Source organism: Lactuca virosa, chromosome 6 (assembly GCF_052849685.1).
Source record: "Lactuca virosa cultivar CGN04683 chromosome 6, Lactuca_virosa_CGN04683_v6, whole genome shotgun sequence".
Lineage (NCBI taxonomy): Eukaryota > Viridiplantae > Streptophyta > Magnoliopsida > Asterales > Asteraceae > Lactuca > Lactuca virosa.
Window position 1 is genome coordinate 152501413 of NC_136431.1, and position 14088 is coordinate 152515500.

A 14088-nucleotide genomic window follows, 5' to 3' on the forward strand; every position below is an offset into this window, starting at 1 on the left:
CTGGGGCAGAGACGCACATCCGACCGTCTTACTAATCTTAATTATATACGACTTGTATACACGAGGTAATGATAGATGGACTAGGTATGATCCTATCATGGACATTAGGGCAAAGTTGACAGGTCTACGAGTGAGTATTCTACCAATGAGAGGAGCACAACCCCAGTAGTACTGCTAAGAGAGCTAATTTCGGAACGAAATTCCATCTAACGGGGGGATGATGTGACAACCCAAAATTTTTTGCCTTGTAAGTCCAGCCATTCAATTCAACCGAGTGTCAGACTCGTTTTTGTTATCATTTAACATTGTTAAGGATCATTTTAAGGGTTATAAGCTCAATACATTCAAGGATTGAGTATAGGATTGAGTTGCTTAGGTTCTTTGCGTTGAAATCAAGCCGAACACTCAATCAAAAGGAGTGTACGGTCGTACACATGGGTGTACGGCCGTACACCCATGGTGGTCGTGGACTCTCCCCTATATATATGCCACTCCTTCATTTTTATTCATTTCTTCAATTTCCAAGTCAAGAACTCGAGTTCTCTCTCAACTATCATCGAGATTTTTCACCTAGATCTTCAAGAAAGTAAGCATTCCTTCCATTGTTAGTTGATTCCTTGCATTAGCTAGTAAAGATCCATGATCCAAAGCCTTTAAACATCATCAAACTCAAGAACATCAAGAGTGTACGGCCGTACACTCTATCTATGGCTGTAACCTAAGGCCTTAAACACTTGCTAGTCACTTGTTACCCCTTAGAACTCTTGAACCCTTGAACCCCTTTGATTTAAGACCAAAAAATGCATCCATCTTAGAGGGTGTACGGCCGTACACACTTGGTGTGGCCGTACATACCTCAAAACCCTCCAAAAGACCTTCCAAATTGATAGCTTTGCTCATCTTCTTGCTTTGAATTGGTCACCCTAGCTTCCCCATGGTTCAAACACCCTCTTATGCATGTATTACCATGAGTGTACGACCATACACTCCATGGCCGTACACCCCTTGGCCGTAGACTCCATGGTGTGGCCGTATACTCCCTTTAATGAATCACATGTGATTCTAACACTTAGTCCAAGTGTTTCCTAGTCCCTAAGGGTGTTTCCTTGCATGTTAGTTGCTTTTAAACACTAAATTCATGCCAATATATGCCATTATATGTCATTTAGGACTTGTTTGTGTCTCAGGAATTCATTCGTGGAACTTCTCATCCTTAAGCGCATATTCGATTGAATCACCCACATAAGGTGAGTTCATACCCCTATAATTAATCTTTTAAACTGTTTTAAATGCTTTTAAGGGGGGAATACAAGTTGAACACAATGATAATTGTGTAAATGTTTTGTTATAAACATCATTTCAACAGATTTCTTATGTATTTATAAGTGATCAAAACATTTCAAAAACTCTTTTAAAGTTATGTTACTTTATAGTTTATAAAACTCCGTTTTAAAGTACAATCATAACTTAGTAGATAAATGAGTCTTTTATTCAAGTCAATAACAGTTCAAGTAAACATACTAGTAAACTATAATAGGTATAGTTTAGAGGTTCAATACATACTATAACTAGGACAAGGAGGAACATACTATAAAGAGAAACAGGGAGGAACATACAATATACTATAAACAGAAGAACAAATCATGATTAACACACTTAAACTAATAATTCCTAGTAACCTAGGAAGGGAAAGTATGATTAACTCATTGTTCTAAACAAAAGATGATAATAAAAGTGGTATAAGGATATATATATATATATATATATATATATATATATATATATATATATATATAGATATATGGTGCATCTACAATATGCCATGATTTATATATATGGGGTACATCTACAAAGTACCGAAGTTATATATGGGGTACATCTACAAAGTACCAACGTTATATATGGGGTACATCTACAAATTACCAGATTTATTTATAAAGGGGTACATCTTCAAAGTACCGGACAATAATAAATAAAACACATAACTTCCTAGTACCATGAACATCCAATTAGAATGGGGCCTATAATGCTAACTTTATGATTCCTTAGTTCATACATCAAGGATATATATTAATCGGGTCCGATAGACACTAGAGAGTATGTTTTGCGCTTCATTTCATGTTCCTTGTTTGGTTGTGGGCTTAGAGCAGATGAACCCAGTCTACTATCTATCCGGTCTTATATATATATATATATATATATATATATATATATATATATATATATATATATATATATATATATATATATATTCCGTATACACCAAATAATCGTAAGGAGTACCAGGTATGGGTCAGGTCATAGTATACAAATTCAATACACCATTTTCTAGTACAAAAACATACTTTTCAAGTAGAACATTTGGTAGACAAAACTAGAAACTTACCAGTAAAAGGGTTGAATCCATTTTATTAAACCAGTATAACTTAAAGGACCTTAGGTGGTTAATTCTATAATACCTTAGTTTATACATCAGGGTTATATCTAATTAATATTCGATATGTAGTTGGATGTTTCTTTCCGCCTTACTTCCTGTTCCTTGTTTGGTTATGGGCATATGGCAGATTCACACAATTAACTGTCTGTTCGATATTAGATTATATATGGCTAGTATAAACTAAGTGATTATATAAGGAACCATTGTGGTTACTATTTTTACTAAAGGAAATAAGGGTTTAAACCATTTTATTAAACCAGTCTAACTTAAAGGACCGTTAGTGGTTAATTCTATAATACCTTAATTTATACATCAGGGTTATATATAATTAATATCCGATAGGCAGTTGGATGTGTGCTTTCCGCCTTACTTCCTGTTCCTTGTTTGGTTGTGGGCTTAGGGCAGATTCACACAATTAACTATCTGTTCGATATTAGGTTATATATAGCTTGTATAAACTAAGTGATTATAGAAGGAACTATTGTGGTTACCATTTTTACTAAAGGAAATAATGGTTTTTCTTAAAGAATGTTTTCTTCAAATATAAAGGAACTATTACAGTTAACTCCATGAGTACCAAGTGAATACACCAGAGTTATATACAACGATGATCTAACAAACAATGGGATGTGTGCCTTCCACCACATTTCATGTTCCTTGTTTGGTTGTGGGCTTAGGGCAGATACACACAATCGATTGTTTGTTTAATCTGGGTTTTATATAACTTGTATCCGTTTAGTACTCATAGAAAGGATTGTAGAGTCATTTCACTTATCTTTCATCATATCAGGAAATATAGGATTTTCTGGAGGAAAAGACGAACTTTTCTAAAAAGAACTTACAACTTACTTTACATCACTAAAATCTTATGAACTCACCAGCTTAAATGCTGATCTACTCTTTCAAAATAACTTGTATTCTCAGGAAACTAGTAGACAAGTACGCGCACTGGGATACAGAAGATGGAGCATAATAGCTTCATGTCTTGTTTTGTTATTTACTTTTGTAGTCTATCTTATGTGAATCACATACTTTGTAAACACTTTCTTTCTAATGAAATGGTTGTTTGTTACTTTGATTACTATGATACATGTCTTGTGATACTAAACATGACGTCCTCCACCCCCGAACGTTTCCGCCGTTCCGGTTTGGGGGTGTGACAGTTTATGTTTCAGGTACTTCTGATTCCAAAGGGGAAGAGCTCGGGATGACTGCATCACACACACCACGTAGTTTCGCTTTTGTGATTTACTCTGATGGATACGATGTTTGATACACTTATTTTAGTTGGATTGTATCGATGATGATTTCTTTTGGAATACTGTTTTATTAATTAAAAATGAAATTTTTGGGGCTCATATTTTGGGACGTTACAGTATTTAAGACGACCAAGGTCCTTAATGGGAAAAGAGGAGGATAGAGCATGAATTAACTTGTCAACAGCTTGCTGCGAGGAACCAATAGTAACAATGTCGTCAACATAAACAAGCATATAGATAGTGACAATATTAGTGTGAAGCATAAAAAGAAACATGTCGGCTTACCCAAAATGATGCAATTTATCACTTAGTCGAGAAAACCAAGCACGTTGCGATTGTTTAAGACCGTAAAGTGCCTTTTGAAGTTTGCATACATACATTGGATTTCGAGAGTCTTCAAAACCGGGCGGTTGCTGCATATAGACCTCCTCGTCTAGAAAACCGTGTAGAAAAGCATTATTGACATCAATTTGTCGAAGATGCCAACCATAAGAAATAGCCAAGGAGAGAACCAATCTAATGGTTGTAGGTTTCACAACGGGACTAAAAGTATCCTGATAATCCACACCATATTATTGTGTGAAACCACAAGCCACCAACCGAGCCTTGTATTTATCAATAGAGGCATTCGGGTACTGCTTGAGTTTAAACACCCATTCACTCCAAAAAATATTGACACAAGTAGGACGAGGCACAAGCATCCATGTATTATTTTTGCGAAGGGCATCAAATTCAGACTCCATGGCGGCTCGCCATGCCGGATCAGCTAAGGCCAATTGATAAGAAGTGGGAGTAGTGACAACAACAAAAGCTCGTTTGGTGGGATCATAGTGGATAGTGCCATCAGTGAACTGTTTAGGAAAAGTTTTGCCAGTACATGCTCGAGTCTGAATGCTAGGAGTGGTGGCACTGGGAAGATCTTGGTTATCAGGTCTTGTGGGAGACATGACTGCAGGCGGTAATGTTTGAGCTGGCGAAGATATAGGTGTTGCGACTGGTAGAGATTGAGTCACAACAGGTGATGATGTAGATGGCGCAGGTATGTCAGGAACCAGAATAGATGCAACTTGTCACACCCCAAAACCAGAACGACAGAAACATTCGGGGGTGGAGGACTTCATGTATAGTATCACAACAATGCATAATAGTAATCAAAGTACAACAACAACCATTGTATTTACAAAGTTATAAGTTTTACAACTGTGTTCAAAACATAATGTATATGAACTCAAAAGTACAAGTTTAAAAGACACGAATTTATAGATCTCCGTCTTCACAAAAGTTGTGGCTGTACCTGTATTACTATTTCCCTGAGAATACAAGTAGATTTTGAAAAGGTGTCAACAATTAAGTTGGTGAGTTCATAAGTATGTTTGTAACTGAAATCTGTTTTCTTGTTCATTGATAAAGTAAACATGTTTTTCCTAGAAAATCCTATATTTTCTGCTATGTTATCTTGTAAGCAAAATGTGTGATACTTTCTGTACTATGAATTTGTAAAATGTAGTTTAGTTCTCATAAAACTATGAAAAGTATGTTTTCTCTGTATTGAAATAGTAATCTGTGTTTATACTTGTAGTCATACTGTATTATAGTCTTATAATTAAATAAAACTATGTGATGTGTTACTTATTCATACACTAATCATTTTGTTCAATACCAAAGTGTGAGTTATTATAACCATACTAGATGACCTAGGATGACATGAACACGACGTTCTTCAAGCGTCGCAAAAGCTACAACATTTGTCACCACAGGTCTGCCGACCTAGCTGTTGCAAGAAGCTCTGGTGCGGGATTGTCAGTCCCGTATAGATCTATACACAAGTGTCACGCTCCCACTCAAGGAGATTCTGGTTATAATTTCAGGACTTTTGTTGGTACTTGAAAAAGTACATGAAGGTAGTCTCACAAATGCTATATTGTTGATTACACATAGAACATTGAAAGCTTACTTTGTTAAAAATACACTGTAAGTAAGTTTCATAAACTGTATAGAATATAGTTTATAAGTTTGTTTTCAGTAAAGTAATCTGTTTGTTTTCTAATACTTATCCTCTGTTTGTTTTTTGTTATGTACTATGTTTGTTTTCGTGTTATGTACTTTGAAACTTGAAACCAATGAATGAGTTCTCTAAACTATACCTATTATAGTTTAGCTGTTTGTTTTACTGTAAAAATCTGTAATACTGTTATTCCATGAAATTCTCTGTTTGTACCTATGTAGTATCAAACAGTTTGAAAACCATCCGATATTTATATAAATGTAATATTTATATAATTGTGATTAATTAGATATTCGATTAAATAACTTTACCCCAAGCCCACAACCAAACAAGGAACAGGAAATGGGGTCAAATTACATATTTCAAATCTTCTGAATCCAAATTATATAATTTACACATATATAAATATGTAATTTAACACAATCATAACAATTTAAAATATACTAAAACATTTAAAAATCTTTTGAGATATTAACACAATTTTATTGTGTTTCACTTGTATCCCCCCCCTTAAAACAGTTAAAAATCATAAAAATGTAGGGGTATGAACTCACCTTTCGTGAGTGATTTGATTGAAGATTTGTTTTAGGATGGCAAGTTTCTCGAGTGAAATCCCGAAGCACAAACGAGTCCTATTTAGCATATTATGATATAAATATGTATACATTTAGTTTTCATAATCATAAAGGTGTATAGGAAACAACCTATGGTGTAAGAAACACTTACCAAAGAAGTGTTAGAATCGAAAATGGAATGCTGATATGTGTTCACGGCCCAAGAAGGGTTCACAGTTCAAGAAGGGTTCACGACCCAGATGGGTGTTCACGGCCCAATGTTCTTGATGAATGAAGAACACCTGAAGATCCTAAGCAAGTTTCTAAGAAGATTCAAAGGTTTTCAGTCGCGTGTTCTTCGTGAAAACTAGTGAAATTAACGGGTTTCAGTCTAGTATAAGAAGATTGAAGGATGTTTTTGAAATGATAATAATATCAAGAAATGATACCTGTTAGATCCTATGAAGAACTAGTGATTATCGCGTGAATATGATGAGAAAGGATGAGTTTAGCATGTTCTTGAGGAGAGAGGATGTTCTTGGCTGATGATACTTGAGAGAAAAGGGTTGGATTTTTGTTTGAAAGTGTAGAAATGAATTAAAAACAGCCGATATATATATATATATATATATATATATATATATATATATATAGATATATATATATATATATATATATATATATATGGAAAGGGTTCACGGTCCGAAGTGGTTCACGGTCCGAAGTCGGCTAATAGTTCACGGCCCAAAGTTGATCACGGCTGCGAGGGTTCACGGTCGTGAACCTTTTGCGGCTCGAAGTGTGCGATCCGAAGGGAAGAAAGAAGAAAAGATGCGAAATTTCTTGTTTTAACTAATTCCCTCCTTGAACACACAATTCTTTTGAATCAAAGGTTTTTAAGCCAAATCTACTTGTTATAAGATAGATTAAAATGAGAAGTTTGACTAATATTGGCTTTTACTATAATGAAAATATCGGGATGTTACACAACTGGTACCCGTGCCTTGTGAACTGGAGCGGGAGTGCTTTGTTTAGGATTGTATTGATGCACCGATGGTAGTGGTGCCAATGATGGCACTGATGGAAGAGGTGATGCAGCTGCATGAGAATTATTAGCTAACATAAGATATAAGTCATAATTTCACATATGATCAATTATAATTGCCGATTATGTTTTAGGAAAAGAGACGACTTTAGATACATGAGGTGGTGTGGCTGAACAGTTTGTAGTTGCAAACGGGAAACATGATTCATCAAAAATAACATCTCGAGAGATGTATATGCGATCATTATATCTATCTAAACACTTGTAGTTTAGACCGAAAAACGAGTTTATGAGTATTTTGTTTTCGAAGACTTGGCCAACATGCATAACCAAAAACATGAAGAAATGAGTAATCTGGATTTATATTTAAGAGACGTGTTATGGGTGTAGTATTGCATGTGGTACGACTGGGCATACGGTTTATAAGATAACACGTGGTTAGAAAAGCCTCGTCCCAAAAACGAGGAGGAAGGGATGATTGTGCAAGAAGGGCTAAATCCGTTTCAACTACATGACGATGTTTGCGTTCAACTATTTCGTTCTGTTGAGATGTGTGGGGACAAGACACACGGTGAGCAATTCCATTTATTTGAAAATATTTGTGAAGTCTTTGATACTCCCCACCCCAATCAGATTGAACACTACGAATTTTTGCATTCAAGAGTCGCTCAACATGATTTTGAAGCACATAAAATACTTTTTCAACATCATATTTGTGTTTAATAAGATAAATACAAGTGTATCTACTAAAGTCATCCAGAAAACTAACATAATATTTAAATCCTCCACTTAACACTTGAGCAGGTCCCTAAACATCAGTTTGGACAAGCTCAAGAGGAGAAGACGTAACACGAACAAAACTATTATAAGAAAGTTGATGACTTTTTACACGTTTACATGCATCACAAACAGACGACTCACTATTAAAGGATTGACCAATTTATTAGAATTTAAAATTGTCTTGACATTTGTTGAAGTAGGGTGACCGAAACGTTGATGCCACTGCAATGTGGAGACCTTGACACTTGACAAAGCATGATGAGATTGACTACTGGAGCGACTAACAGGCACGGGATATAGAACTAATTTGCTTCTATAGAGTAGAAGTGTTTTCTTCGTGGCAATGTCCTTAACAAGAAAGCGTTAGGATAAAGCTCAATGAACAGATTATTATCATAAACAAGTCTTTGGGCAGATAAGAGATGTTTAATAATGTGAGGGATACATATAGTGTTTTTAAGAGTAAGAGGTCGACCTAAACCGAGAATTATAGAATGACCAATATATGAAATAGATAAACCTGCATCATTTGCAACTTGGACTTGGTCTTTTCCGTGGTAGCGATCTTGCACAGTGAGACGATCCAGATCACTAGTCGAGTGTTCAGTTGCTCCTGTATCGAGGTACCAACTAGTGTCGGGATTGTATCCTCCTGATGTCACACTTTCGCTACGATAGTCTTCAGATTGGCCTGGTATCCCACAAACTTGATAACGTGGTCCACTACCACTGTTTCGACCTCGACCGCGACGTCGTTCATGACCGCCTCTGCCACGGTAATTTCCTCGTTGGTGACTATAAGAGTTGTTGTAGCCATTATTATTGGTGTGGTTTCGGTGGGGGGCACTGTTGTTGTTTGATTCTTGGCGAGATACATTATTGGCAGAAGATGAAAATTCAACTGTACTTCCCACTGCAACAGCTTGGGCCTCATGAGCGATCATATAGGAATAAAATTCAGGGAGAGTGACCTTACGTTTGTTGCTGAGTACAGTAATTACGGTGAACAGATCATCGTGCCATGGTTCTAGACTGGCCAACATATAACCGATTACCTCTTCATCATTTATTGGTTGACCAATATTCGCCATTGTATCAGGGAAACCAATCATTTCTAGTAGTATTCGGTTGCACTCATGTCTCCCTTCTTCGTGGTTGAGAGTTGTGTCCAAATTTGAATTGAATTTCCTTTATGTTGTGCTGAGAACATTGTGTGGAGTGCTGTCCACAACTCTTTAGCAATGCCAATGTAGCTAATCGGAAGGACTTCTTCAGTCATGGAGGATAAAAGACCTCCAATCACGACTTGATCTTGAATTACCCAAGTTTCATAGTCTGGGTTGGGTGATTCTTTTGGAGGTTTTGTAGTTTCTTTTCCAGCAGCATCACTAGTTCCTATGGTTATCATGACAGGAGGTGGTGGTGTTGTGCCATCGAGATGGCCAAAAAGATGAACTCCTCGTAAGATAGGAGTAACCTGTGCCTTCCATAATAAAAAAAATGGTGCGTGTTAATTTCATGATATGGCAGTACCAATGGTGTATGATTTCACAGGTGCAAACATTACAGAAAGAGAGAAATACTCTGTGGAAGGAGACCAACAGAGTCGAATATGAGGTTAGGGTTTTGGAGTAGGCGGATCACGCTCTGATACCAAGTTGAAGAATCTAATTTGGTGTAATAACCCTTTGGGTTTCGATCTCAATATATATAGGAACAATTACAACTGTAAATCCTAAGATAAATGATCCTATCTATACAACAATAGATGTTTAATATTTGAAAATATTAGTCTATCGTTTCATATCCTGTTTACATATCCGATAACCGAGAATAGCCGGTGAAAAAGACCAAATATGAAAAAAGAATATGGATCGTGTTGACAAATAAAAAAAAGTACGCAGAAATGGACCGATGTGTGAACTTTTACTAAACATCAAGTTCAAGTTTTGCACTTGTTTTACATTGTGTTTGAAAACTTAAATTTTACAACGTTTTTAGGGCTGACCCTTGTTGAAGGCAAGGGACGAATTGCTCCGAGCCGTGCTTAACGTCACATGCTACATGGCCAGTTGTCCCCATGAAAAAGAAAAAGATTCAAAACTTTTTTCCTTTAAAAAGGTTGGTAAGATTCAAATATAAAACCAGGAGTTATTAGCCTATTAGGTGAGCCCGTTTCTATTTGTTTTTGAAAAGCCCACACTTCAACGGCGGATAACAGCCTGTCTTCGCCATCACCGGCGGAGTAAACCACCGCCACCATGAAAACCTCTCACCACCTCACAGTCCCACCGGGATTGACCAGCGAAGATTTCCTTGAGCTAAAGAGTGCCGTCACCGAATTCCACACCTACGATCTGTCATCCGCCCAATGTTCATCCCTTCTGGCGCAATACATCCACGCGCCGGTCGACGTCGTCTGGTCGGTGATACGACGGTTCGACAAGCCGCAAATCTACAAGCACTTTATCAAGAGCTGCACTATGGAAGAAGGATCTACAATGGTGGAGGGATGCACACGTGACGTCATCGTCATATCGGGATTGCCGGCGGCGACCAGCACGGAGCGGTTAGATTTGCTGGATGATGAGAGGCACGTTATGGCGTTTACGATCATCGGCGGCGAACATAGACTGAGAAATTATCGTGCTGTGACGACGTTGCACGAGATTAAGGCGGAGGGATCGCTGCCGTCGAAGACGATTGTTTTGGAGTCGTATGTGGTGGATGTGCCGGAGGGGAACACGGAGGAAGACACTCGGTTTTTTGCTGACACGGTGGTGAAGCTAAATCTGCAGAAGATGGCGTCTGTGACGGAGGCCATCGCTCGAGGCGGCGGCGACGCCGCCGCCGAGTCTCTTAGGTGACGCTACCTCTGCTTCGAAATACCCAATTAAAAAAGAAAAAAAAGAAAAAAAAGAGAGAGAATCCTGCATTTTACCCTTTGTTGATTATTTCAATGTTTTATATTTTTAATATTATATTGAATTTATGAAAGCACTCTTTGTGGGTTCAGCTGAAGTGACAGATCTTCATTGTCGATGCCTCATTGAGTAGGGTTGTTTGTGTACTGGATTTTGTTGAATTTACTATTTCGTATTTATTTTTATATTTTTTCTCTCACAATAAACGACGTTTTCCTTGATTTGTTTCTTCAATAAACGTTGTTTTAGTTTGAATGTTTATTTGAAATTATTGATTTTATTCGATTTTTTCTTTAATCACATAAAGTCAAGTCATAAAGTAGTTAAATCAGATGACATTAACGCAATTCAGTATTTTATTTATATTGTTTAATGGAAATGGAACATATCTATAATATTCCTTATGCCCAATACAGAAAGGGATCTAAAGTTATCCAAATGAAAATGTTTTTTATTTTATTTTTATTTATATATAATGAAATGCCATTATTGTAGTTAATAATACTATCGGAATTTGATTATTTCAACGCAAAAATCATGGGCAATGGTCCCCTTGAAATATTAAATTTGCACACTAAATGGACCTATCGGAACATACAATTATATGGTCCACACTCATAGACGACGGGTACCTGAATTTTTTATTTTATTAAAATACTAAAAATAATATTAACACAAAAAATAAGCATAAATGTATATTAACTAATTCAAAACTACAAATCTTACTGCATCAAACAAAAATAATTCTAACACGAAACAAAGAGTCATTATTTGGCATTAGCATGTATGTGTATATATTAAATTATTATTTTTTACAAGATTTACTCATTAAACTCTTTTTGATTGTTCCTGTAGACTTAGGTGTGTTGTTTGTTTTTTGTCTGCAGAACTTCTTGACATCTTCTGTCTGCGTCGCGCAGACATTAACATTCGCAGACTGTTTGTTTTTGGAAGACTGCAGACCTAAAAATGTCTGCATGCCCTCCTCTTGGCGCAGATGTGAACCATAGTCTTCTTAAATCTTCAGACATCTTCTAGCCTAAAAAAACACATATATCTTTATTATTATTATTATTATTATTATTTCAGTTTTTTCTAATTTATATTTATTCCAACTTTATTAATAATAAACAATTTGAAAAAAAAGTTACAATACTTGAAAAAAAAGTTCGAGGACACAAACATGATATTTTTGATAAATTTATAAATAAAGATTTATTACAATAATGGTCGTTGAGGTTTTTATATAAATATGAAAAAAAAATCATAATATATTCTTATATTCTTTGTGTCAAATTTTATAAAACATTATTTAATATAACATCGTCAATTTCTTGGAAAAATATTTATGGTACGATTTTAATTGATTTAATTGAAAAAAACCGAAGTTTATTTCCATCCATTTACCTATCAAAATCTTTGATTCCTAATTACAATGTTTAGGTATAACTTTACAATCAAAATTGGTGGTTTTTATCAAATATGTACGTTAATTCGTACCATTTTTATTTTTATTTTTTATATAATAATACATAAAAGTTGATCTAGTTTTGTTAATTATTTAGAACAAAGTCATAGAAATATTAAAAAATCACTTTGAAGTTTAAAAAAATCAGTTTATTTGGATTTTAGTTAATTTTAGTAGTATGTAGATGTTAAAAAAACAAACAGTCTTTTTTTTTCTCAGACTACAGACGTTTGGTCCATCTCTTCTATTGCAGAAGTCTACAGATGTGGTCCGCAGACTGCATACATTTTGCCTCAGAAAAAACAAACAACACCTTATATTCAATATATAAGCCATCTAACTCAAACTAAACAAGATTTCAGCAACATCATCTTCGTTCTCTACATCAAATTCAGAGGGACAAACCGAAATCCAATACAATTGTGGCTTACAGCTTACCCTCTTGAATAAAAAACATTTTGGATTAACGATAACCCTTGAAGAAGGTCTATGGTGTATCCTAACTCGATGGTAAGTGGTTTTATCTTCGATGTTGGGTTATCCTTTCGAACCAAACTTCCTTAAGAAACCTTTTGTTTTTGTTTTAAAAGAATCAAAAGATATATATATATATATATATATATATATATATATATATATATATATATATATATATATATATATATATATATATAGGGTTGAGATCCGTTGAGAACTCATAGTTTCCCGAGAACCCGAGAACTAAAGGTGGAGCGTTGGATCAAGATTAACTCATTAAGGGCATGATCGTCATCATACCAATCCCATGTATTTTTTTGTATTATTGGAAATATTAATAAAAAGCTCTCAAATTAACATTATAAAACAAATTTTCAGATTTTTTTTTATAAAAAAATAATTTTTGTTTTTTTTTTTAAATTGCAGATTTTTTTTTTACTTTTTTAGAAAGCATAAAATTTAAAAAAAAAAAGTTAAAAATATATTTTAAAAAAAAAAAACTGCATTTAAAAAAAAAACAGGAAATTTTTAAAACATAGTAAATTAAAAAAAAAACTGGAATATTTTTTTTAAAAAAAAACTATAGCTTATTTAACCAAAAAAATCAATGTTTTAGGAGCATATCTACATATTTTTTCAAGTGCATGTATATATATTTCTTATACTATAATACTCGTAAATAAATCATAAAAAATCAATTTTTACTTACTAATCTATAAACACAATAGTACAAGTATTTTATTCAATACAAAATAAAATATAAAAAATAAAAAATGCTACAAAATTTCAAAGCGTTTTCACGTATTTGTGTCAAGATTTCTATATTTTCTTTAATTTATCACTTTTCACCTCTTCAATTTTTTCCCAATATTCTTCCAAATCTACAAGAAAATTAAAAAAAAAATTTGATTAATGCAAGAACATTCACAAAAAATATATGTCTAAATCATGTAAGATTCACATATGATTATTTCATGTAAGATTCACATGTGATTATATCTTTTAAGATTCACTTGTGATTTGCATTTGAATCACTTGTAATTCATATGTGATTCATTTGTGATTTACATGTGAATTACATGTTATTCATATGTGAATTACATGTGAATCATGTAATTCATATGTGATTCACTTGTGAT

The 14088-nt window shown here is 34.6% G+C and overlaps 1 protein-coding gene across 1 annotated transcript; it reads left to right on the forward strand.

Annotated features, from left to right (window-relative positions):
- The first annotated feature begins 10206 nt into the window (after positions 1 to 10206).
- PYR1 (Polyketide cyclase/dehydrase and lipid transport superfamily protein) lies at positions 10207 to 11189 on the forward strand. The gene has a single exon (XM_079056235.1). It carries the CDS (start codon positions 10342 to 10344, stop codon positions 10945 to 10947), a length of 606 nt encoding a protein of 201 aa, XP_078912361.1. The 5' UTR covers positions 10207 to 10341; the 3' UTR covers positions 10948 to 11189.
- Positions 11190 to 14088: the final 2899 nt, after the last annotated feature.